At 43.2% G+C, this 27,015-nt stretch overlaps 3 protein-coding genes and 1 pseudogene across 4 annotated transcripts; 1 reads left to right on the forward strand and 3 right to left on the reverse strand.

The window, feature by feature from the left end:
* Positions 1 to 3,241: 3,241 nt before the first annotated feature.
* Positions 3,242 to 4,177, reverse strand: LOC309526448 (olfactory receptor 2G3-like; the record flags this gene model as incomplete). Its single annotated transcript, XM_082212559.1, has 1 exon — positions 3,242 to 4,177. One exon carries the CDS (start codon positions 4,175 to 4,177, stop codon positions 3,242 to 3,244), a length of 936 nt encoding a protein of 311 aa, XP_082068685.1.
* Positions 4,178 to 9,779: 5,602 nt separating this feature from the next.
* LOC309526387 (olfactory receptor 5AR1-like) lies at positions 9,780 to 10,718 on the reverse strand (the record flags this gene model as incomplete). Its single annotated transcript, XM_082212410.1, has 1 exon — positions 9,780 to 10,718. One exon carries the CDS (start codon positions 10,716 to 10,718, stop codon positions 9,780 to 9,782), a length of 939 nt encoding a protein of 312 aa, XP_082068536.1.
* Positions 10,719 to 15,265: 4,547 nt separating this feature from the next.
* LOC309517192 (olfactory receptor 5AR1-like) lies at positions 15,266 to 16,267 on the reverse strand (annotated as a pseudogene). Its single transcript has one exon. The product of its transcript is annotated as an olfactory receptor 5AR1-like (transcript).
* A 7,818-nt stretch (positions 16,268 to 24,085) lies between these two features.
* On the forward strand, positions 24,086 to 25,036 carry LOC309517196 (olfactory receptor 5AR1-like; the record flags this gene model as incomplete). Its single annotated transcript, XM_082196302.1, has 1 exon — positions 24,086 to 25,036. The coding sequence occupies one exon, from the start codon at positions 24,086 to 24,088 to the stop codon at positions 25,034 to 25,036; it is 951 nt and encodes a 316-aa protein (XP_082052428.1).
* Between the last annotated feature and the right edge of the window lie 1,979 nt (positions 25,037 to 27,015).

Here is a 27,015-nt window from a genome sequence, read left to right on the forward strand (position 1 = left end):
CAAGGCCTCTCTCCATTTGAATGAAACTGGACCCTGCAATCATCCTCTCAGGCCCTTCTTTGTGTTCCTCCTCCGGGAGAGGTCCAGATGGTGGAAACACAAGTTTCCTGCAGTAGCTCTCCAACTGCAGAATGCTTTTGCAGATAATTTCCACTGGTGTCTTCATTACCTTTAGGCATCAGGGGAAAACGTTCCTCTTCAACCAGACCTTGGGCTAACTAACATCCTATATCCTTTTAAATGTTTTCATGGGTGGGAATGGGGGAAGGGTTTTATTTGTTTTTTCTTTGTTTTTGTTCTTGTTTTTATTATGTATTTTGTGTTTTTATCTTGTATTTTTATGCTGTGAACCTCCCTGAGATCTACAGATGAAGGGAACTATGCAAGGTAAATAAGTGAGTAAGCCAGTAAGAGTTTTGGATTTGGATTTTGATATCCCGCTTTATCACTACCCGAAGGAGTCTCAAAGCAGCTAACAATCTCCTTTTCCTTCCTCCCCCACAACAAACACTCTGTGAGGTGAGTGGGGCTGAGAGACTTCAGAGAAGTGTGACTAGCCCAAGGTCACCCAGCAGCTGCATGTGGAGGAGCGGAGACGCGAACCCAGATTACGAGTCTATCACTCTTAACCACTACACCACACTGGCTCGTAAGTCAGTCAGTCAGTCAGTCAGTCAGTCAATCAATCAATCAATCAATCAATCAATAAAAATATTTTTTATTTATATCCCGCCCTCCCCAGCCGAAGCCGGGCTCAGGGCGGCTAACAACAATAAAACAGTACAACAGTACAACACAACACAACACTCTAAAATCATTCATTATAAAATTAATTCAAATCAAACCCCACGAAGATTGCCGAAGGAGGGAGTCAGGCTGTGCCCTGGCCAAAGGCCTGGTGGAACAGCTCTGTCTTGCAAGCCCTGCGGAAAGATGTCAAGTCCCGCAAGGCCCTAGTCTCTTGTGTTCCACAAGAGTGTTCCACCAGATCGGAGCCACAGCCGAGAAAGCCCTGGCTCTATTTGAGGCCAGCCTAACCTCTCTCTGGCCTGGGACCTTCAAGATGTTTTTATTTGAAGACCGTAAGTTTCTCTGTGGGACATACCAGGAGAGGCGGTCCCGTAGGTATGAGGGCCCTAGGCCGTATAGGGCTTTAAAGGTTAAAACCAGCACCTTAAACCTGATCCTGTACTCCACCGGGAGCCAGTGCAGCTGGTATAGCACCAGGTGAATGTGATCTCGCAGCGAGGACCCCGTAAGGAGTCTCGCTGCAGCATTCTGCACCCGCTGGAGTTTCTGGGTCTGTCTCAAGGGCAAACCCACGTAGAGCGAGTTACAATAATCCAGTCTGGAGGTGACCGTCACATGGATCACAGTGGCTAGGTCAGGGCGAGAGAGGTAAGGAGCCAACTGCTTAGCTTGGCGGAGATGGAAAAATGCCGCCTTTGTTATAGCTGCAATCTGCGCCTCCATGGAAAGGGAGGTGTCGAAGATTACACCCAAACTCTTAACGGACGGTGCTGGCACTAATTGCGCCCCCGGAAGAGATGGGAGTTGCCCCCCCAATCCCACATTGTCCCGTCCCAGCCACAGGACCTCTGTCTTCGAAGGATTTAGCTTCAACGGGCTCCCACATAACCATCCAGCCACAGCTTCCAAACATCTGGTCAGTGTGTCTGGGGCCGAGTCAGGATGGCCATCCATCAACAGATAGAGTTGGGTGTCATCAGCATACTGATGGCAACCCAGCCCAAAACTCCGGACAAGCTGGGCGAGGGGGCGCATAAAGATGTTGAAAAGCATCGGGGAGAGTATCACACCCTGAGGTACTCCACACACCAAGGAGTGGCACGATGACAATTCCCCACCAAGCGCCACCCTCTGTCCCTGACCAGAGAGAAACGAGAGCAGCCATTGAAGGACTGTGCCCTGGATCCCCACGTCGGCAAGGCGGTGGTCCAGGAGTTCGTGATCGACCATGTCAAAAATAAACAATGACAACCATCTGGCCACAAACAGACAAGAATGCCTTGGATCAAACTTTCTTTTTATGCATGGGATTCATCAATGAGATTTATATGCTCATAAATAACAAAAAGTTATCTGAGAAATGTCCAGAAAAAAACAACAACTACCAGCTCATTGGCATCAGTTGTCTTGCCAGAACATATTTCACATCCTTGCACCTAGTTGTGAGTCACAGAGTCACACTGGGGATGCTGACACCTCGTCCTTATCTGATTTAGTGAAGGTGGTCTTCAGCATGGTGTTGGAGAACCCTAGGACCAGTGTGCTATTTTTCTAGAAAAAGAGGTGCTAGGACTCACCATGAATGACTCTCTTGTTCTCTTAGAATGGCAATGGTGCCCATCTGAGAGGAGCTAGAACTGTGTTCCAGTGAGTCCCAACTGGGAAAAAATCCCTGACTAGGACTGCTGACTATTGTTTAGGGGACTTCATTGTCATTGTGTATGCTGATGACCAGCTCTCACTGGTCTAGCTTGGGCCTTCATGACCACTATAATAGGCTGATGAAAGGCACTCTGTGCCACTGAAACCACATGAGCTTCAAGCAATAGCAAAGGGTCCAGAAGTACCCACTCCTTCAGAAGAAGTGTAACTCCATCAAGAGCAGGCAACCTCCCATCCATTCAGTCCAGGGAACCACCCAGAAACAGTGCCTCAGTCTTGTCTCAATTGAGCTACAGTTGTTGCTTCTCATCCAATCCATTATCAAGGCAAGACAATAGTCCAGCACATCCCCAGCCACAACTGCAGATGTAAAGGGGAAGTACAGCTGTGTGTCATCAGCATATTTATGACAACATATTCCAAAACTCTGGATAACCCCACTCAGTGGTTTCATGTTAAACAGCAAAGGGGATGAAATTGAACCCTTAGGAACCCCACTTTGAAGGCTCCATGGGGCTGAAGAGCACTCCCCAAGCATCACCCTCTGGAAATGACCATTCAAGCTGGACTGGAACCACTTCAAAGTGGAGCTGCCCATCCCTAACTCAGACACCTGCTCCAGAAGTGGCTGATGGCATTGAAAGCTACTGAGAGTTCAAGGAGAATTAACAGGGACACATTTCCCCTGTCTCTCTCCTGGCAGAGGTCATCATACAGGCTGGAACCTGGCTTAAATCCTGACTGACATGTCCATCATTCCTTAGTGAGATTTATATGATGCTTAATAACAAAAAGTTATTTCTGGGTACCATCTGGTCAGAAAAACCCATCATCTTATTAGCACCAATGGTCTCTTCAGAGCATCTTTCACATCCTTGTTCCTTAGGCTATATATCAGGGGGTTAAGCATGGGCATTATAATGGTATAAAACAAAGCAATCACTTTGTCCCCGTCTCGTGAGGACTTTGACCTTGGTCGCATGTACATGAAGATGGCTGTCCCATAAAATATGGTGACAACAGTGAGGTGGGATGCACAGGTAGAGAATGCCTTGACCCTTCCTTGGGCAGTTTGTATCCGCAGCACAGCTAAGAAAATGTAGGTGTATGAGACAATAATAAACAGGAAGGGAATGAAGACTATGATAATGCTGAAAACAAAGACAACCATTTCAGCAAGGGAAGTGTCAGTGGAAGCCAAAGACAGCACTGCTGGCACCTCACAGAAATAATGGTTCAAGATGTTAGGACCACAGAAAGGCAATTGTAAGGTGAAAATGTTAATAATCATGGAGCTCATCAAACTGCTGCACCAGCAAAAAGCAGCCAGCTGAGCACAGAGCTTCCAGTTCATGATGGCCGTGTAAAGCAAAGGCTGACAGATTGCCACATACCGATCATAAGCCATGACGCCAAGCAGAAAGCACTCTGTCATGCCAAACGCCAGGGAAAAATACATCTGGATTGCACAACCCCAGAATAAGATAGTTTTCCTTCCGGTCACAAGGTTCATCAGCATCTGGGGGACATTGGTGGAGACATAATAAATGTCTAAGAAAGACAAATTGATAAGGAAGAAGTACATGGGTGTATGAAGCCGAGGGTAAGTGCTGACAACTGAGATGATGATGACGTTCCCAAACACTGTGAGCAGATAACAAGCCAGAAACACCACAAAGAGCACCAGCTGCACCCTTGGTTGATTGGAGAACCCCAAAAATATGAACTCGGCCACAAATGTTTTGTTGCAGCCAACCATTTTCATTCACATTTAATCTGTGAGGAGGATAAGGGAAAACAGCAGATGAAGTGAAGTGCAGAATCAGCACCTAGTGACATATACTGCTCCTGGTATTGATGCTCACTGAAGTGATGAGAATGGCAACCCTTGCAAATTTCCTTGTACTCTATGGATGTTCCACTGCTGGGGGAAAAACTTACCTTTCCATGAGAAAAAAACACAATGCAGCTCTGTGTCTTAATGATAGTGTTTGAAATGGAGACAAGGAAGTAGCATTTCAATGGTGGGGTGAATGCTAAATTGATGTTCCAAGACCTCTCTTCCAAGTTCTTGGCAGTTTTCTTTCTCTGCAAAAGAGACATCCATTTTTCTGCCTCATTTGCAGGTGACTTTAGAAAGCATAAGCTTTCAGTAAGTATGGGGTTCCACCCCACCCCTGATTAAATATTTCCCCACTGCTCTGTTGCTTCCATGTTCTGCTTCCTAATCTGAAAAAGTGCATGGGAGGAGCTGCTCTATAATGTCTTCCCTGTTTGGAGAAGTAAGTGTAGGAAACCAGGAATCAGGTTACTGAGAGCCTCAGAATTTGGGGGTTTTTTTTTAAGGGAAGTCCTTCCTTTCATCTTTCAGAATGCCCTCCCCTATTTCTTTAACAGCAGAAGAGACTTCATTTGCAAAACAGCAACAATGAATAGCTGTCAGAAGCATGGTGGACAGCTTTCTCACCACCCAGCACTTACAGGAAAGCTGAACCAAAGATTTTCAGGAAGCAGGGGCTCCCAGGAAGGCTGCAAGCCACTAGAGAGATGCTTTGTACAGTGAAAGAAAGGACAGCCATACAAACACCCCTTGATGATCTTAAAAGTAAGATAAGCACAACAAGCCCACACCTCAAACTTTTCTCTTCTCTTTGTTAATTTTCAAACGTAATTTCTTTTCTTGTTAATTTATAGAATGCTCTGAAAATCAGAGGAAAGTGTTGGTACAATACAAGTTTCTAGGTCCTAGCCATAAGTCAGTTGACTGCAGGAATTCATAAGTAAGGGGATGGTTATGTAGCCATCAATATGTTGGTTTTTAAGGTACTACTATGTGGCCACTTATGTAGCCATCAATATGTTGGTTTTTAAGGTACTACAAAACTTTTTTGTTATTGTGCTGCAACAAACCTAACACAGCTATCCTTCTGGAAATTGTTGTATATGGAACCAGTTCCCAGTGATTATAAAAACATAGTGCACATTGGTGACTTCCTGTTGTTATTAAAGGAACAAACTAAATAAAATTTAAACATTAGCATCTTGCCCCATTTTTGCAACACAGTTAGGAAGCAGTTATATTACCTGGAGTTCTGTGACTGCCCTGCCGCTTCCCAGAAACACACTCCACACTCCACACTCTACACTCCACCCCCCACCCCCACCCCAAAACCCAACCCAACAAGCGCTGAGCTGAAAAGTTACTGTCAAGGATCCTTTCTTACTCCTCCATTATGTTTCTGCAGAGGGAAAAACAGGATGGAAAGCAAAGGTTATAGAAAAGTAGGAGAAGCACTTGGGATTTGATGTCTCTGAAGAATCACCTCACATTAGTCTGTTACAGCAAACGCATACAAAAAAATATTGTGACACAATAAAACAGAGGGCTTGGAGCCTCTGGTTGTGGGCCAGATTAGGCCTGGTGGGGGTTCCAGTTTAGCCTGCCAGGGCATTTTCTCCAAACCACATCTACTTGCCCCTGCAGATTGGGGGCCAAAAAGTGTGCTTCTGATTGCTTCATTGCAAATGAGTCTAGTTGTCAGTGCTGATCAGTGATGATAACAACAAGCCCCCTGGTTCCTCTCTGAAATTTAGAAATACTAGAGCCACTTCTCTTCAGAGAGAGGCGGGGTTGCATGCGGGCCTCGCCCTTCCTGCCTTTCAGCATGGGGGGGGCATGTTTAGGCCCCCACATCAAAGGGAGCCCTAGCGTGCGTCATGACCACAGCAGGCCAATCCAGCTGGCTGGGGGGCATGGCTTGCCACATGAAAGCAGCTGCGCACTCAGGAGATCTCCCTCTCTAATCCTGGCTTCCATGGATCTCCCGCCCTCCCTTCTGGTGTTCTTCACCTTGACCTTGCTATGGACTTCGGTTGGTCGCCTGCTGAAGGGGCCTGGTAGGAATATTTCCATTTGGCAGATTGGCACCAGCCACTTGGTTTTCACCTACCTTGTAGCACATTGTCACAACTTTGTAAGGTCTGGTGGCTAGGCATTGGAAAAGCTTGGTTTATGGGAGGGGAGGTTGTGGCCATCACCTAACTCTCCCCTTTAAGGGTATTCCATTAAAGGAATCCGGGGGTCATGGTTCCTGTCCGAAGCCTAGGTGGTGGCTAGGGCCATGGCACGAACTTTCTGGTTACCATGGGGGAGCTCCTGGTTGATGTACATCAGCAGGGCTCCCCCTTGTTGTTGTTGTTTAGTCGTTTAGTCATGACCGACTCTTCGTGACCCCATGGACCAGAGCACGCCAGGCACTTCTGTCTTCCACTGCCTCCCACAGTTTAGTCAAACTCATGCTGGTAGCTTTGAGAACACTGTCCAACCATCTCATCCTCTGTCGTCCCCTTCTCCTTGTGCCCTCCATCTTTCCCAACATCAGGATCTTTTCCAGGGAATCGTCTCTTCTCATGAGGTGGCCAAAGTATTGGAGTCTCAGCTTCTGGATCTGTCTTTCCAGTGACCACTCAGGGCTGATTTCCTTAAGAATGGATAGGTTTGATCTTCTTGCAGTCCATGGGACTCCCAAGAGTCTCCTCCAGCACCATAATTCAAAAGCATCAATTCTTCAGCGATCAGCCTTCTTTATGGTCCAGCTCTCACTTCCATACATCACTACTGGGAAGACCCTAGCTTTAACTATATGGACCTTTGTTGGCAAGGTGATGTCTCTGCTTTTTAAGATGCTGTCTAGGTTTGTCATTGCTTTTCTCCCAAGAAGCAGGCGTCTTTTAATTTCATGGCTGCTGTCACCATCTGTGGTGATCATGGAGCCCAAGAAAGTGAAATCTCTCACTGCCTCCATTTCTTCCCCTTCTATTTGCCAGGAGGTGATGGGACCAGTGGCCATGATCTTCGTTTTTTTGATGTTGAGCTTCAGACCATATTTTGCGCTCTCCTCTTTCGCCCTCATTAAAAGGTTCTTTAATTCCTCCTCACTTTCTGCCATCAATGTTGTGTCATCTGCATATCTGAGGTTGTTGATATTTCTTCCGGCAATCTTAATTCCGGCTTGGGATTCATCCAGCCCAGCCTTTCGCACGATCCCCCTACAGGTGGCCAACCGTTGTGAGACTTCCTGCACTGCAGGCAGGAGTCAGATATACTTGGGTCCAATACCTAAAGCCAATACCACTCACATTCTGTAACCAATAAAAGTTGTGACCTTTTTTTCGCCCATTACAGTAAAATACCAATGTTTTATTTCATCAAAGGAGAGAGTACGGGGCCTTGACGTGCAACTATAGTTTAAATAGAAATACATGTCAACATAGAGAAACTGTGTGCCAGGTGACTTGGGTGTGTACTCATTCTGCTGCCCAGGTGCTAAGGATCTTGGGCAATTTCAAGTCCCTTTTCTCTCTTATTTTCTCTCATCTTAAAACGGGCTAGGGTTGGGGAACCATTCAAATAGAAGACTCCATCAAATAGTATTTATTTATTTATTTATTTATTTATTGAATTTATATACCGCCCTATACCTGAAGGTCTCAGGCCAGTGCAGAGGTCTCAGGTTTTCTGAGGGTTGCCTTCTGACTTCAAATATAGGAATGCCCTCTGTAAATTAGTGCATATGTCCACTATATTTAGTAGTAAGCCACTTTGTGGAGCGGGGGTTGTTTGAGGATCAGGCCTATCCCTGTAAAGGAATGACTAGTCTTATAGCCATGAGCATCTTTCTGACATCAATGGTAACTCATGTGGTGCCATCCAGATGTTGTTGGACTACAACTCCCATCATCCCTGACCATTGGCCATATTGGCTGGGATTGGAGTCAACAATATCTGGAGAGCACCATATTGGCTACTCTGGGGGGAATTCCCCTTGGAGGGGTTCAAGTATGGAGGCCCACACTAAATTCCAAATCAGACAGACTTTATTCAGTAATGTATTACAGGACAGAATCCTAAGAATCTTCAAAGTATTTCCACTGGGATCTACACTATATAGGCAAATATAGACATCATTTTAGTTGTTCACCCTCTATCCAACGACCTGATGCTACCCTAGCACTTTGTCGTCTTTCATCCAGCCACAGTCCATGAAATGACCACCTCAAAACATTTGGAGGAGCAAACAAGATTGAAAGCAGGATTGTGTATGACTGTCTTTAGAGCATCATGAGCACAAATCATCAGGAATGTGTGTAGAATTTGTCTTTTATGAAGCAACCATACCTTCACCTCAGTGACTCTTGTTATGCTGCATTTTTATGAGGATGCAGAACATATAATTTGACTATGCATTTTGACCACCATTTTCCACCTTCCATTTTTGATGCAAGCCTCACATAACCCAGAGTCACATAAATCTCCCATAAGTAGCTTGAGAAATAAACCCAAAAACTTTCAGCGAGTGTAATGTAGTAAGTAGAACTTAAATGATTACTAAGGCTTCAATCCTATACACATACCTGAAAGTCTCATTGAGCTCAATGAGACTTACTTCTGCATAGCAAAGGATTGAGCTCACCTCTTAAAGTAATTTTTCTGGAGTGTTTTTTATAGTCCTTTTTCTGTCCTGACATAGTCCCTAATATATTTTGACGCATGAAAGGAAACACTTAGTCCCACTAAAATTAATGTGAAAGCTTAGTCATGACCAACTTCAGTCCCATGAATACCAACGAGACATAACTGTAATTAATTTTCTCAAACTCCAACTCTCTGGGTGCAGAAAAATGTGAATCAATATAATACTCTCTTAAAATGTTTGCTTTATGTATGGCTCATCATCACTGCAATCAAAATTAAAGTAGAAAAAAATTCTAATAATGTTTTTCATAAATAAAACATTTGAAAGTAAGATATTATCATTAACTCTTTTTTGTTTTGAGAATAATTGTGTGTGTGTGTTTAGTGAAAAATACTGGGAAATATTGTAATTATTCTAAAACTTGCATTATATTCATAGAGCCACACACATGGAAACAAATATTACAGCTCTTAATGGAAACAAGTCTTCTTCCCTCTCTTTCTTTAGTAGTATAGAATAGCTATTATCATACTCTGTAAACATCTATAGACTCCTGCACAATATTATATTGCAGCATAAGACATGGAATGTATTCCTTCTCGTAATGTTTTGAACTTAGCATGTCATCACTGAAGGCTGCCCTGCTGTTTTCCCCCAGGGAAACTCAATGTTTAGTGCTGAATCAGAACAAACAGCAATTGAATTTTCCACAGGTTACTGTTTCTTCAGATTTAGCACTGAGGAGTGGGTTTTCTGGAGGACAGTGGGAGGCAAAGGCAAAATCATTTGGACCCATGCCTAGAAAGTCTGAGACAAGTGGGAAACTGCTCAGACCCGTGCTTTCTAGGCAAAGGACAAGCAGTAGACTAGAAAGAGCACTGAGAGAAGATATTACTGGGATAAAACTTTTCTGCTGACAACTCTTCTAAAAGCTTCCTTCACATCTTTGTTCCTAAGGCTGTATATTAGTGGGTTGAGCATAGGAATCACAACCGTGTAGAACACAGAGGCCCATTTGTCCTGATCTAATGAGTAACTGGATGTCGGTCTCAGATACATAAACATAACTGTCCCATAAAAGAGGGTGACTCCAATGAGATGGGAAGCACATGTAGAGAAGGCCTTACGTCTGCCTTCAGCAGAGCGGATCCTCATGATGGCAGCAAAGATGAAGAGATAGGAGATAAGGATGATAAGGATGGTGCTGAACTCGATGAAGCCACAGAGGCTGAAGAGGAGGATCTCACTCATGTAGGTGTCAGAGCAAGACAATGCTAGGAGTGGGGGGATCTCACAGAAGAAATGATTGATGATATTGGAGCCACAGTAATCTAAACTGAAAGTCAGGCTGGTATGGGACACCAGGCTTATTAGACCTGCTACGTAGGAACCAATAGCCAGTACCAGGCAAACCTGCTTTGACATGACTGTGGTATAATGGAGAGGACGGCAGATGGCCACATAGCGGTCATATGCCATGGCAGCCAAGACATAGCATTCAGCATCCACAAAACCTACAAAAAATGCAAACTGTGTGGCACAGCTGGAGAAGGAGATAATTTTTCGCTGGCGTAAGAAGTCAGCCAGCATGCGTGGGGCAATGGCAGTAGAGTAGCCCAGATCCACTAAGGAGAGGTGGCAAAGGAAGAAATACATGGGTGTGTGGAGTTGCTCATCTACGGTGATCAGGAGGATCATGCCCACATTTCCTACCACATCTGCCAGGTAGATGAAAAGAAAGACCACAAAGAGAGCCATTTCGAGGCGTGGATTATCTGTGAAGCCCAAGAAAATGAACTCTGTCACCTGGCTATGATTGCCCTCAGCCATCGTGGCTGAAGACAAATTGGGGATCTTGGGATCCGGACAGAAGACAGAAGACACTACTTGAGTCAGAAGAAATGCTTTGTAGTGTAGAGCAATAGAATGGGAGAAAGGCAGTCTGCCCTGCTGGACAGAGAATACAGCACTCCTTCTGCAACTGGGTCCACCAATCACTTCAAGTCCCCTTAGTCAATGTTATGAAAGGAACATAAACTATCACATTCAGTGTTTCTTCCTAAAGAAAAGAAAGCAGTTATTTCATTATATGGAGGAAAGTACAATAATTAAACATTTTTATTCATTCGTTTCCCTGATTGGAATCAAAGCCTGCCTTAGTTAAAGCCACAGATAGAATATGCTGCTTTATAAAGTCTTGACCATTATTTACTCCATTTGTTGTTGTTGTTTAGTCATTTAGTCGTGTCCGACTCTTCGTGACCCCATGGACCAGAGCACACCAGGCACTCCTGTCTTCCACTGCCTCCTGCAGTTTGGTCAAACTCATGCTGGTAGCTCCATTTCTTTTTTTATATATATAAATTTTTATTCATATTTGCACATATATACAGGAAAAACATAAACAAAAAATCCACCACATACCTTATACAAATTATATCCACTTCACAAATCATAAATAAAATACATAACTGAGTTATTCTCATCTGAGCCTTGGGGTAGCTCCATTTCTTACCAGATCCCAATAGAGTGAATAATTTTTTCATATACTTTGCATGTGGATCTAGAAAAGTGTAGCCAGAGAGTGCAGTAAAAAGGGAAACACATCCAGGGGCACATTTATGTAACTGGTGCAGTTGATTGAGGATATGAAGCTTCTGCAATCTTTTCCACCATGGCAGATAGGGTTAGGCTAAAAAATGGGACTTCTGTGTGAATAGCTCCTATAAGACACTCCTTCCCCTCTTTCCCTGACATAGGAGGAGTCTGGTGTTATGAGAGATCTTCAACAATTTTTCCCCAAATCATTAATCTGTGGGAGAAGGGGAGGAAGCATCTATACTCTCCTGATGTTACTCTTCTCCTGCTACCATCTCTTCTTCCTGGGAGCTAATGGATATTCTAGTCTTCTACCCAACCTTCCCTGAGAGAACCATGAGAGCAGCACAGGGCCTGGAACCTTCCATTGTCCTACTAGTTCTCTGGGTTATATCCATGGTCTCTGTAGCACCCTGTTTGCATGACTTATTCCAGATTCCACTGAAGTAAATATTCCCTGTGCAGATCCCCCTGAATTGTTAGCTCTGCCTGCTATAAAAGAAGATAATGACCCTGAAATTGTCCTGGTTTTGAATATGTAAACATTAAGAAGCAAAGCCAACCCCTGCTGGATTAGGTTGAAGGTCTCTTAAGTTCAGCATTCTGCTATCACAGCAGCCAACCACATGCCTATGGAAAGTCCACAAGCAGGACATGAATGAAATGGCACTCTCCTCATTTGTGATTCACAGCAAATAGTATTGCTGCCTGTAACAGTGAAGGTAGAACATAACTACCGTGCATAGCAGCCACTGATAGCCTTTTCTTCTATAAATTTGTCTAATCCTCTTTTAAAGCCATCCAGGTCAGTGGCCATCACTGCATCTTACTCACCAGCCATTTTAACCAGACTACCCTTGGAAGAGCACAGCATTTGGGTTGTTAAATATTGTTGTGCCTATCTGTTGCCCAATTCTAGCATCACAACAACAACAACAACAACAACAACAACAACTGCTTTCAGGAGATTCTTGCTTGGCTTTCAATGTCAACTTGAGTAAGAATTCTAAGCAAGGTGGACTCTCTAGCATGGACAATGTTTGCTAGGGGATTCCTCAAGCAGAAACCTTGTCTTCTTAAATTTCCAAAATTCCCTGAGCTAGCTTGGGTTCACATATCTACTTACACAACCTTGAGCCCCTCCTGCTTTGAAAAACGTTATCCCACCTGAAAGTCAGATGCTCAGTCCATACTTTTGTCCTCTCCTCTGCTTCTTAGCTGTTGTAAACTGGCAAGTCAGAAAGGTAGTATTTATTTATCCAGCTCAGAACCCCAGATGGCTGATGCAAGGATTACATGGCTCCACAGGAAGCCATTAAAAATACTTCTCAAGGGTACTCCCCTTGTCACTTTCTCCCTTTCATCCTTACAGAGATAATTAAAGATGTTAATTGAAGTTCTTTCTCTTGAACCTTTCCTCAGCAACACAAATTTTGTGCTGTTATACAGAAAATTATACCTAGAATTGACTCAGTCCTCCCAATATGTCACAGCATCCTCCTCAGCCAAATGTGGATGGTGCTTCCTTTGAAGTTCCTCTTCTGGAAGTAGAGTAACTCATAATTAAAACTGCCATGGATTCCTCCAAAGATCATTGAAATTATATTTTGAGTGGGTACTTAATGAGAAGTCACTGTTAGATATTCATGTCCCCCACCTCACAGAACTACAACTTTTTCCATGATTCTCTGGGGAAAGGGAATGACCACCTAAATACTTTAAGTATATGATGTTATATACCATAGCCCAGTAGCCTATTTCTTTTAAACCTAAAGTTGGAAGCTTAGTCCTATGCTGTAGTCCTCCTGTATTTCAGAATATATCGATTGAGGGGTGAGAGACTCTGTGTTGGCCAGAAGGTAATGGCTTTCCCACCATCTTTGCCCTATCCTCAAGCCCTAGGAACCTTCATAAGGGAGCTGTTTCCAGAAGAAGAAGAAGAAGAAGAAGAAGAAGAAGAAGAAGAAGAAGAAGTAGAAGTAGTAGTACTGTTAGGGGATACACACTATGTTTGCTATCAGGAGTTTGTTGGTTTCACCTTTGCCACCCCACCTCTAGCCTGAGGAACCTTCAGAAGGGAGTTGCTGCTGCAGGCGTTATGTGTATGTGTATTCTAATGAGCTGAAGAGAGTGCAAGATTATGAGTCATAGGGGTGGGAGATTATGTGTATGAACATAACAGTGCTTAGTTTATGTTCTGGTTGCTATTTTGTTAAGTGTTCCAAATATTATTTTATAGATTACTAATGCTATATTATTTGGTAATCATAAAATATGACTTTTGCTTTAATTGTGATGTTTAGTTTATTTTTACGTCATTGCTTGGTTGACAGTGTTTTATAGATTGTAATTGTTTCACTGAATATTTGTTAATTATACTATACGATTTATGTTGTATTTGTGATGTTCTATTATGTTCTATCATGTTGTTGTTCTTAAGCCGCTTTGGGATTCATTTGAATGAAAAGCAACATAGAAACACCCCACACACAAACACACACATACACCTCCCACGCTGAATTGGATCAGCAGTCCATTGTGTTCGGTATTCTGCTTCAAAAGTGCCTAACTGGATGCCTCTGGAAAGTTCACAAGTGGGACATGAAGACAACAGCTTCCCTTATTATTTGTCCCTAGCAGCTGGTATGCTGCCTCTGCATCCAAAGGCTCCATCAGGAAACATACATACACTCATATTGAAAGACATTATGACAACAGTTCTTTATTAGCCAGCCTATGTACCATTCCTTATACATTTCCTCCTTTAAATAGACTTATTTGCTATACAATCATACCTTGGTTTTCGAACAGCTTAGTTTACAAACAACTCGGAACTCGAACACCGCAAACCTGGAAGTAGGTGTTCCGGTTTGCAAACTTTGCCTCGGAAGCTGAATGTCCGGTGCAGCTTCTGCAGCTTCCAATTGGCTTCAGGATGCTCCTGCAGCCAATCGGAAGTTGCACCTTGGTTTCTGAACATTTTGCAAGTTGAACGGACTTCCAGAACACATTATGTTCGAAAACTAAGGTACGACTGTATAGATAACCAGGACTTCACAGAATAACTCTGCTCTACGAGGTACACAGTGCATCCCTTTCCTCATCAATCTCTATGAACCACCTCATAGTTATAACCAGAGTTAGTGTGAAAACATTTTCTTGTTGATGATTGCGTGGCAAGTCCCCTCCTCCCATATGAAATGAAGACACTGGACACATTATTTAAGATTAATGGGCCTAAAAGGCCACAACTTTATTGATTACAGGAATTGGAAGGTATTGGCCTTAGGCACTGGCTCCTATCGACTACCCGGCATGGAGACCGGGAAGGGTTATCCACCAGCCGTGGGGGTCCTGTTGAAGTACGCCAACTAGGATCCCACAGGTGTCACCGCTCGGGGGTGTGCCGGAGGCCCTTACCTCCCTAGGTTTCGGACAGGGCAACGCCCCCCCGAGTCCTCTACTGGACTACCCTTTTCATTGGGGGAAGGTATGGCGCTTCCCTCCCCCTTCATTTGCATAACAATTACCTCTGCCAATGCCTAACTGCCAATACTGAGGAAGTTGTGACGTTTGCTACGAGGTAGGCGAAAAAACCAAAAGGCTGGAAGTGCGCCAAGTTGGAAAAATTCCTACCAGGCCCCTTGCGGCGACCAACCGGAGTCCATAGCAAGGTCAAAGCTAGCTAACCCTAAAGGGTGGGTGGGATGGGAAAACCAGGCAGCTGGTACGGGGCAAAGAGGGCAGTCCCCAGGCACGCCGGCCTTAAATGAGCTAGGTCACGCCTCCCCAGTCCGCCGACTGAGCCAGCCCCCGCTTGAGTGGGAGGGGGGTGGGCCCGCAACCCCACCTCCTCTCCACCTTGGAAGTAGCTTTCTTCTAAATGCTTCCTTCACATCCTTGTTCCTCAGGCTGTAGATTAGAGGGTTCAGTGTGGGGTTCATGAGTGTGTAGAACACAAAGGCCCATTTGTCCTGATCTAATGAGTAGCTTGATGGTGGCCTCAGATACATAAACATAACTGTCCCATAAAAGAGGGTGACCCCGGTGAGGTGGGAAGCACAGGTAGAGAAGGCTTTACGTCTGCCCTCAGCAGAGCGGATCCTCAAGATGGCAGCAAAGATGAAAAAGTAGGAGATAAGGATGACAATGATGGTGCTGAACTCGTTGACTCCACAGAAGAAGAGGAGGATTTCACTGATGGAAGTGTCAGAACAAGACAACGCTATGAGTGGAGGGATCTCACAGAAGAAGTGGTTGATAACGTTGGGCCCACAGAAATCTAGGCTGAATGTGAGACTGGTGTGGGCCACCATACTCATCAGACCTGCAAAGTAGCAACTAATCGCTAGCACCACACACACCTTATTTGACATGACTGAGGAGTAATGGAGAGGGCGGCAGATAGCAGCATAGCGGTCATATGCCATGGCAGCCAAGGTGTAGCATTCAGCATCCACAAATATCACAAAAAAACACAAACTGAATGACACAACTGGAGAAGGAGATGACCTTACATTGCCACAGGAAGTCAGCCAGCATGTGTGGGGCAATGGCAGTGGAGTAGCCCAGGTCCATTATTGAGAGCTGGCAGATGAAGAAGTACATGGGTGTGTGAAGCTGCTCATCCAGGAGGATCAAGAGGATCATGCCCACATTCCCAACCAAATTTGCCAGGTAGATCAATAAGAACACCACAAAGAGGATAACCTCTAGGCTGGATCATCTGTGAAGCCTACAAAAATGACCTCTGTCACAGTGGTGTGATTGCCCTCAGACATCACCAGACAATTTCAGAACAGGAGATGAAGAGGAGAAGTGAGGAAAGGCAAAGCCTGTACTGCCAGTTCCAGAAAATAGTGATGTTGTAACCTGCTTCAGAAAAATGGAGAATTAGTCTGCATTGCCAGATACTGCTTCTTTAGCCTTCTCTATAAAACTGACAAAATACTTCTCAACTGATGTATGCTTAGAAAGGAACACAATCTATTAAAACTTGTGTCTTCTCTAGGGGTAAAAGTTACTCTTTCAAATAATTACAATGGCACAGAGAATGAATGCAGTAAAAATTATAAAAACTCACTGGGTTAGATGAAGATTAACAGAGCAATGGGTACTCCTAGTCAGAGCATCCCCAAAGCAACAAGTTTCTCCCCCTCCGTCTGCTAGTGCTGGCTGAAAGAGGGGAACTGCAAAGGTGAGGTGGGTAGGGCAAGCTAAGAGGAATTAGGCAGCCCTCTTACACAGACAGCCTGTCAGCTCCATACCTGAGGCAGCCATGTTGAAAACTGGAGTGGGACACTCTTTATGTTCAATTAGTTCATTCAGAAAACTTTGCCTATCATTTGCGCTGCCTCTGTCCACCCTGGGCATGTGCCCTCCATGCCAACAAATTTCCACCAAAGGAATGCAACCCTTGGCAGTAGAAGGCTGCCATTCCCACCCTTGGATGTTTTTTGCCTGTGTGATTCAGGTAAGAAAGAGGAACAGTAAGTGCACTTCACTGACCCACTACAAGGCCACATAAATTAAGACACAACTACAAAGTGAACGCGGGTGGCACTGTGGGTTAAACCACAGAGCCTAGGACTTGCCGATCAAAAGGTCGGCGGTTCGAATCCCCACGACGGGGTGAGCTCCCGTTGCTCGGTCCCTGCTCCTGCCAACCTAGCAGTTCGAAAGCATGTCAAAGTGCAAGTAGATAAATAGGTACTGATCCAGCGGTAAGGTAAACAGTGTTTCCGTGTGCTGCTCTCGTTCGCCAGAAGCGGCTTGGTCATGCTGGCCACATGGTCAGATCACATGGTCTGATTTCAAGATAGTAACTCTACTTCAGAAAAAGTCACTAACATGTTCCCTCACCAATTCTGAAGTGAATATCTTCAAAAATAAGCATGATAAAGACTTGAAACAAAATCTGCATTAAAAGCAAAGGTCTGTGAAATTATTTTAATGCCATGGAGGTGAGAATACCTAACCTTCAATTAATGTACAAAGTTGAAAGTTGAGAATCATGGGGAAAATTTTCCCTTCAGGTAAAAAATATGTATCATTTAGATGGGTTTTTATTTCATCAAAATATGCTAGGAAATTATCTGAGCAACAACTTTTCCCTTGTTATGGTCCATACCATTAACTACTTATTAATCTATTTATTATTTGAGGCCTTTATATACTGCCTTTCATAAATACTGATTCCAGTTGATTTTCAATGCATTTTCAATACTCATCCAAACTCCACATGTACACTTTTAAGATGTATTTTGCATCATATCATTCCATAGTGTGACAAATACTCTAAGGGTTATTTTGTTATGGGACAAACAAAGCCCATAGGGAATAATTATAGACTGTGCTACAGAGTTCTGTATGTTGCAATTAAAAATAATAGGACTTTATCAGCAAAGAATGCCAACACTAATATCCTCCTAATAATGTCCTTTGTACACAATTATTTATTCATTTGCTTGTCTTCTCTGGGGTGTAGAATCCAGGAAATGTTTGTTTTAATAAAGACTCACAGGGCAAGCCACAAGTTATTGAAGAAGTTACTAATTAGAACCAAGATTGTTAAGTAAATGAGGATCATTTAATCCTACAAGTGAACCAAGGCCAGAGCTGTAGCTAATCAGTTCACTATATTTGTCAACCTCTGTATCCTGAATATTGTCAATACATCATGTTCTGTCTACATGCCATTGCCTGTACTCTGACATCACACACATCTCCTAAAAATGTATGGAAACTGTACATCAAAGTGGCATAACACCAGTGGTTTATAGTTGTTGTTTCCGTTCATTGGTGTGGCAAAGAGAATGTAACACAGTGTTTCCCAGACTTGGGTCTCCAGCTGTTTTTGGACTACAACTCCCATCATCCCTGACCACTTGTCCTGCTAGCTGGAGACCCGAGTTTGAGAAACACTGATGTAACACTACTGGGAGAGTGAAAAGTTAATAATTGTAGGAGAGCCTATCTGCCATCCAGAGGCAACATGGGAATACGAACACCTGGTTGGGTTATTGATAAAGTGGCTGCCAATAATTAGAAGCGATAGGCCATAACTGTGTTTATATTTAAATATTTTTAGAAGGGAAAAATTCATCATGCTGCAGTTTGTGTGGCCGCCAATAGGTGACCATGTGAACTGCAGCATGACAACAGTGGATGGAACGAGCAAAACCGATAGGATGACTATGTGAATGAGCAGGCCAGCAGAATGAGCAAACACACTGGCGGGCAGGCAGTCCAGGTGGGCTTTGACCTGTTCCCTGTGATGCTGCCACCCGCCTGTTTGCTTCCATGATTGCACAACAGAGGGAAGCCTGGGGTCTGAATGAGCAGACGGCTTAGCTGAGTGAGTAGGTGGGTGGGATGAGTGAACAGGCAGCCTGGCAGATGGCCCAGGAAGGCCTGCAGTCCTTTACACAACTGTCATCATTACTGCTTTCCATGGTTCACACTAGTTGTTTGTTGGTTGCTTCCAGAAAATAATGTATAAGGAAGTTCTTTGCTCTCCCTGCAATGGTTTTTCTTAATTTATAAAATTTGGCAAGTGTAAAAGCGACAAAATGGAAGTCAAACAATATAGAAAGATGAGTCTTCCTGTATGAATTAATAAATTATTCTTTCATGAAATTCCTGAAGCCAACCAAGGTTATGAGATCCCCTAGAAAATGCTTTAGAATGAGACTTGACTGATTCTCAACTTCACTGGTTTTGTGGTTATCTTGTTCTTTCTTTGTCTTCTCCTCCCCTATTGCTCAATCCTTTACCTGCCTTTGGACTAGCCACACTCGTGCTCGCTTCGGCAGCACACATACTAAAATTGGACTAGCCACACTCAACCTGCTGCTAGGGGAAACCCGTCAACCAGCACTGTTTTGAAAGCAATGGTACCTCTCTTTTTCAGTGATGTCATGGATCCCTTAGAATGAGTGCCTTGTGCACCCTTCTCCTCCATCCCATAAATAACCTTCTATATGTTATTTGTCCACAAATAAAATATAGAGAACGAATATTCATGTGGAGGGGTAAGTCGTGTGAATTTCCCCTATACTTACTACAGTGGTACTTTGGGTTACAGATGCTTCAGGTTACAGACTCCACTAACCCTGAAGTAGTACCTCGGGTTAAGAACTTTGCTTCAGGATGAGAACAGAACTTGTGCTCCGGTGACGCGGCAGCTGGAGGCCCCATTAGCTAAAGTGGTACCTCAGGTTAAGAACAGTTTCAGGGTAAGAACGGACCTCCAGAACAAATTAAATTCTTAACCTGAGGTACCACTGTATTCCTATACCAGTTACAATTTTGCTCCACATTGCCTCTTGCAAAAAATATAAAGAAAAGGACTGAGGAATTGAGAAGTTTGCACTTATTTTATCTTTAAATACCCAACATATCTGAGGGCTTAATCAAATAGTCAAATTGGATTCTGGGAAACCATACAGTATCCATTCTGGTCCTCTGCTATTATTGTAGTTGCATGGCCCTTTGGAATTGTTTCCTGTTCCTTGCAACTTCCTAGAGGGTTTGATTCATTTATTTCCCACCATCCATTCCCACCATTTTAACACATTTTCACAGGCAGCCTGCAATAACATGCCAATAACATGCCAACTATAGGGCCGGTTGCATTTGCTGACTCCAAGCAAAACAGAAATATACTATCACCCCAATGCTTGGTGACAAATCATACTGGGGAACAGGTCTAAATCCTTCCAACCCTTGCCACATACAGAATGTTACAGATGTTTCAGGTTACAGATGCTTCAGGTTACAGACTCCGCTAACCCAGAAATAGTACCTCGGGTTAAGATCTTTGCTTCAGGATGAGAACAGAAATCATGCAGTGGCGGTGCAGTGGCAGCGGGAGGCCCCATTAGCTAAAGTGGTGCTTCGGGTTAAGAGCAGTTTCAGGTTAAGAACGGACCTCTGGAACGAATTAAGTTCTTAACCCGAGGTACCACTGTAGTGGTTTCATCCAAATTTTCTTTAAATTAGTTGAAGTCCTTCCCATCATACTCTGTATTTGCAATAAACCCCACCTTTCATTTTGTTGAGATATAGTTTTCTGACAAAGAATTAAACATTGCAATAAATTTCATTTATTAAATTTGTATACCACCTTTCATCTGTAGATCTCAAGGCAGTTCATAGGTATAAGATTTAAAAAACAACAACTAAAAAGACTTAAAAGCAACAACAAATTTATAGTACATGTTAAGTCCAACCAAAAAGAAATATGAAAAACAAAGGAGTAAGTACCACAAATAATATTGCAACCACCCACCAAAGACTATGATTCCACCAAGGGCGAGAAACTCCCTGGTGACGTTCAGGTCCAGATCATTCAGATGGAAAGTTTGAAAAAACTTCTATCTTAGTATTTTCTCTATCAATAGTTGGCCTTCCAAAAGGGAAACAGTTCGTTTCAGTTTACCGGTCTTTCTGGAGAAATGCTTCAGTCTGGTCATCTGCATAGCCTCAAGGGGAATATCTGTGATTCCTCCAACTCCATTTGTGCTTCTCGTTCTTGTAATTCTATGGTCTGGTTCTGGAGTGACCTTTTCCAGGCCAGTCCCTCAGCTGTGCTCCCCCGAGGCACCCGATGTTCCCCTAACCTCCAGGATAAAAACTGCAACAGGCCAGGAACTCATTTTAACTTGCATGCAGCAAATCCAGGTGTTGTTTCCTTCCCATTTTACAGAGGGATGAATGGCCAGAAGTTCCTGATGAGGGCTATCCCACTGTGGCTCTTTCTTTCTTATTACCTTCTCTACGAGGACCCAGTCACAAGGTTGCAGATCATACAGGGCCACATCCAGAGGCCAGGACTGAGTATTCCTAAAGAGCTCAAGAGTGAGAGTCAATGCATTCTGGAGTTCTTCAACATGTTCAGCCAATTTTTAATCTCCTCCCATTAGTGAAGCATATAGAATGCATAATGGCCCAGTTAACTGAAATAATCTTCCAAAGAGGACTTCATTGGGGCTCAGGCTTGTACCTACCATGGAGGTGATTCTAAGCTATGTTTCTTCACCAAGTTTTCCCAATCCCACCTTAATTTTCCCAGTAGTTTTCTCAACAAGCCCTGATAACTGTGGGCAATGCAGTGGATGCAGTTGCTGGGTTATTCCCAAGGATGTAAGCACTGTTTAAACAGCTTGATTATTGAAGTGGGATCCCAAATCTGGCTCTGTTATTTGAGGACCTCCAAACTGGGGGATGATATCCTTCAGTAGAGCTTTGACTACTGAAGCAGCACCTGCCTTTCTGGTCAGGAAAGCCTTGACCCATTTCAAAAAAGTACAAATCATTAAATCCACCACTTCCTTCTCAGTTTCCTCTATCCATGCTTTACTCAAAAGATGCTGATACCCCTGGCATGGAGGCATATCTGCAAAGTCAGTCTGCAATCTCTGAAGGGGGCCACAAAGATATTACTGGAATGCAACTCCCATCATCCCTGACTATTGGCCATGATTGCTGGAGAAGATTGAGAGTCTAGCGACATCTGAAGGGCCTCAGGAACCCATCCCTGCTTCAGAGCAAGGAAGGAATCAGCATTGTGTCACACATTACAATTACCTGATGAGACTAACAAGATGGTGATTATTACTGCGTGGTCTCTCTAGGTTGAGTGTCATGGGAAGTTGCCCCCAAGGCTTTCTGTTGTTCAATAAGCACATATACTCTCATCACCTCTAGAATCAGTTCTTTAAAACACATGTACACTCATAGCCTCTAGAATCAGTGCATAATATGAAGAAAATTCTGTTTGACTACAGGTAAGGCTGAGGTGATGCAGTCAGATCCTATAATATACATGCTGAGTTTTTATGGGGAAGGAATAATCTTTCTTCTGCAAGAATAGTAGTTGCCATTACTGAAAGTATTTATCCACACTTAATGGGTTTTTTAAAAAATTAGGTAAATATCCATTTTAATGAACTTTGAATCTTTTGTTTTCACTTAGTTTGAGTAGCTGGAAACCAATGAGTATCTAGTTGAGGATGCAGGGCTTACTAAACTGTGATTTCTGAATTTAGGGGGTGGGGACACACTGAATGGAGTAAACTGATTTAATTTTGGCTTAAAACTGCTTTTCCCCACCCTCAGTGTCACCTACCTCTGCTTACTCTACTCAGACCTCTGTCATTGTTCAAGAGCGCTCCTTTCACTCTCTCAATTTTTCTACATGCCTGCTTTATTCAAGCCTCTGTTGTTTTAAATTTGGCATTTTCCCATCTAGGCTTTCCCCAAACCTCTGCTGTCATTTAAAGCCACAACTTTCCTCTGTATCATTCAATCTCTGCTTTACTTAAACCCCAGTTGTTGTTTTAAAATGGGCAATTCCCTCTATGTCTTTCCATTCCCGCTTTACACAAATATCTGTTCTTGTTTAAAACCACAATTTTCCTCTCAGTGTTTCTCCACCCCTGCTTCACTCAAAGTTCTGTCATTGTTTAAAATAGTCACTATTTTTATTTCATTATCTCACACATATCTCATGTGTGAGATATAAAGGGTGTGGAGCCCTCATATATTCCATTGTAAGAAGGTACTTTACTTAAACCTCTGCTATTGTTTAAATTCTTCCAGTATGATTACTGGAGAATTGATGCTTTTGAATTATGGTGCTGGAGGAGACTCTTGAGAGTCCCATGGACTGCAAGAAGATCAAACCTCTCCATTCTTAAGGAAATCAGCCCTGAGTGCTCACTGGAAGGACAGATCGTGAAGCTGAGACTCCAATACTTTGGCCACTTCATGAGAAGAGAAGACATCTCATGGAAAAGCCCCTGATGTTGGGAAAGATGGAGGGCACAAGGAGAAGGGGACGACAGAGGACGAGATGGTTGGATAGTGTTCTCAAAGCTACCAGCATGAGTTTGACCAAACTGCGGGAGGCAGTGGAAGACAGGAGTGCCTGGCGTGCTCTGGTCCATGGGGTCATGAAGAGTCGGACACGACTAAACAACAACAGCAACAATTGTTTAAATCCACCTCTTCATTCTCTGTTTCCTCTACCCATGCTTTACTCAAATGTCTGCCTTTCTTTAAAACCACCACCTTACCCTTCTCAGTGCCTTTGCCTTCTCATTCCCAGGTCATGGCCATGGCTGGTGTGCAACCTCCATTCTCTTTTGCTCCCATACACCATGATAATTTCATGCAAACCCAGGCTTGTGATGAGGCAGTACAAATCCTCCAGTGGGGGCTGTGTGATGAAAGGAAGGCATGGCCACTTGGTCCCTGAAGAGTTGAGAGTGGTAAAGAAAATCTGAAATGATGGCACACACTCATTAAAGCCCCTCCTGTCTTTTTTATTTTGATGAATGTACACAAATATAAAATTAACTCTGGAGTGGCCATGCATTTGCCTAATGTAAGTGGAGTTTGGTTCATAGTGCAACATGAAAAATATTTTTCCAAATTATATAAATGAAAATCACATTCTTTTTTTTCAAAAAAAAATATGTTTCCAATGCACACTCTTATATTATCTCAGGTTTTCACTATGATTTTCAATGTTTTCTCTTATCTATCCTAATTTTAGCCCTCATTACTGACTGATGGTTAACCATACTGGAAGAATGGAAGAGGGGAACAGGACCCAGGTGTCTGAGTTCATTCTCTCAGGATTCACAGATCGTTCGGAAGTGGAGATACCCTTGTTTTTGCTCTTCCTATTAATTTACCTACTGACAGTGATGGGAAATCTGGGTATGATTGTGTTGATCCAGACAGACTCCCTTTTGCAGTCTCCAATGTATTTTTTCCTCAGCAACCTGTCCTTCATTGACATTTGCTACTCCTCCATCATAATTCCCAGGCTGCTGTATGATCTCCTTACAGAGAGGAAGGTGATTTCATACAATGAATGTGCAACCCAGATGTGGTGCTTCACCCTCTATGCTACAACAGAGTGCTACGTTCTGGCTGCTATGGCTTATGACCGTTTTGTTGCCATCTGCAAACCACTGGTTTATCCTATTGCCATGGCCAGAAACATCTGTCTTCAGCTTGTGGCTGGGTGCTACTTGGTGGGGCTTGTGAATGCTATTGTTCACACCTGTGGGACCTTTAGTTTGTCTTTCTGTGGTCCCAATGTAATTAGCTCCTTCTATTGTGACATCCCTCCTTTGTTGCGACTCTCCTGCTCAGACAACTATGTTTCCAAGGTTGTACTCTTCGTCCTTTCCACTTTTGTTGTGGTAGGGAATGCAATTATTGTTCTTGTGTCCTATGCTTATGTCATCTCTGCCATCTTGAGGATGCGGTCATCCACAGGCAGACAGAAGACCTTCTCAACCTGTGCCTCACACCTGACTGCCGTTCTACTGTATTACGGGTCCTTGACCTTCATGTATGTGCAGCCTGGAGGCATTGAAGCAGTGGAGCAAGACAAGATTGTGTCCGTCTTCTACACCATTGTGATCCCCTTGGTGAACCCCATGATCTACAGTCTGAGGAATGAGGAGGTGAAAAGAGCCCTGAAGAAAAGACTAAGCAATAATATCTTACTCCCACAACAAAAGCAGTGAATATTCATGTGGTTCTTGTTGTTAAAATGTTGTCCTATCTTGCACCTTTGTCTCACACAATATTGGATTTGAGCCAAAATATATCAGAAGTCGTTTTTCTGGAGAGAGAGAAAATATCACTGTTTCCCCATTTCAGGCTAGGTACATTCCCAGCTCTGCTGCAACATGCCAGGAATTGAACTATGGCTTCCTACTCCTTTTTTATTTGTCTCCAGAAATACATTAGAAAACTCCTTAAAAGTAGCCCATTGATGGGTCTTGACCCCAGCCCATCTTGCACATATATCTAAATTTGGGTCCCCTATGTGTTTGAAGGTATGTATTGAAAGAGCACATGCAGTGGTCTTGCAAACATGTATACGAATTTTGAGAAGAGTTAATGAAAGAAATTTCTGAAATAATAGGTGAACTGTTGCCTTTAAACCCGTAACTATGACTTTTATCCATTTTTGATTTGTTTAATACAGACTTAATATGTAATTCTGTGAACTGCCCTAAGACCCCTGGGTATAGGGTGGTATATAAATTCAATAAATAAATAAAAAATAAAAAATAAACAAGCCACTTACATTTTTTCCCTTAATAGGAGCTGCTCATTTGACAATATCACAGGGCTGGAAGGTGTCAGTTTTTTCTTTAAATATTTGGTTCTATAAAATAATGCTTGTTCCCATTTTTGAGAAACTGACTTATACATTAAGGGTACATCTAGATCTAGGTAAACCTATGGATCTTGCTTCCATTTTGTGGCCATTTGTTACTTACTGTATATAATATGCCAATCATGGGGGTGACAAGTCTCAATGAAATATGACTCTACAGTGGTACCTCTGGTTACATACGCTTCAGGTTACATACGCTTCAGGTTACAGACTCTGCTAACCCAGAAGTAGTGCTTCAGGTTAAGAACTTTGCTTCAGGATGAGAACAGAAATCACACGGCAGCGGCGGCATGGCAGCAGCAGGAGGCCCCATTAGCTAAAGGGGTGCTTCAGGTTAAGAACAGTTTCAGGTTAAGTACGGACCTCAGGAATGAATTAAGTACCACTGTATTTGGTATTCCTAACATTTGTTTTGTACCAGTTCTGTATCAGTTTGGTTTTTGTTGTAACATCTAATTCAGTGTGTGGTCTGCATGATTAATCCCTTGACTTGTCAAAGAACAAATGGTAAGGTTCTGGTCATAGACCTTTCTAGAGCTTTATTGGTTTTCTGAAAGATTTAAAGAAGTAGCAGCCCTTGTTTTAAGTTAGTTAGAGTATTTAAAAACACAAAGACCCCAGGAAAAATTCTTGTCTTGCCCTCAGATAAAACACCTGTTTAATTGGCCAAAAGCCTACTGAAGGAAATTTACTACAGTTTCAATGTGTTCTTGTACCCATTGAGGAAATTGATTGATTGTAAAGAGTTCTCTTTTGTTTTCTAGTTGGAATGTCAAAACATAGGCAATATACTTGGTGAAGGAATCAAACTTTATTTCGGACATTGGTTTCTGGTAGTCATTGTTTTGGAATCCATTAACTCCATTCTCCAGTCCAATATATACCAGCAGAGAACCCATTTGTCAACTGTCAATCCTTATGTTGCAAATATGTATCAGCAGGCTTTGGGTGGGAAAACCCAAAGGATTGTAAAAGTATCCAAAAGACAACAAACCTGGGTGGCTTGGGGAAGACACAAAAACAGACCAATGAAGAACATGGTCAGTGGCTGGAATACACTGTTCATTATCCTCTCTGCTCTTCTCCTTTGCATCTTGGCACCACTCCACTCCCCCAGACTGAGCCCAATGGTAAATTTGGGATTTTGAGTGAGTGAGTGAGTGAGTGAGGTGGGCTCCTGGTGGTAGGGATGGTTCTTGACACAAAATAACTGCCATGAGCGGGTGTAGCTTGAAAAAAATGGGGGAATACTACTGTTCCTATATATGTATGTGGATTTATCCATATTTAATGTTTTCTTTTTCTAGATGTTAACAT

The sequence above is a fragment of the Podarcis vaucheri genome (genome assembly GCF_965113315.1).
Source record: "Podarcis vaucheri genome assembly, chromosome: 1".
In the NCBI taxonomy this organism is placed as follows: domain Eukaryota; kingdom Metazoa; phylum Chordata; class Lepidosauria; order Squamata; family Lacertidae; genus Podarcis; species Podarcis vaucheri.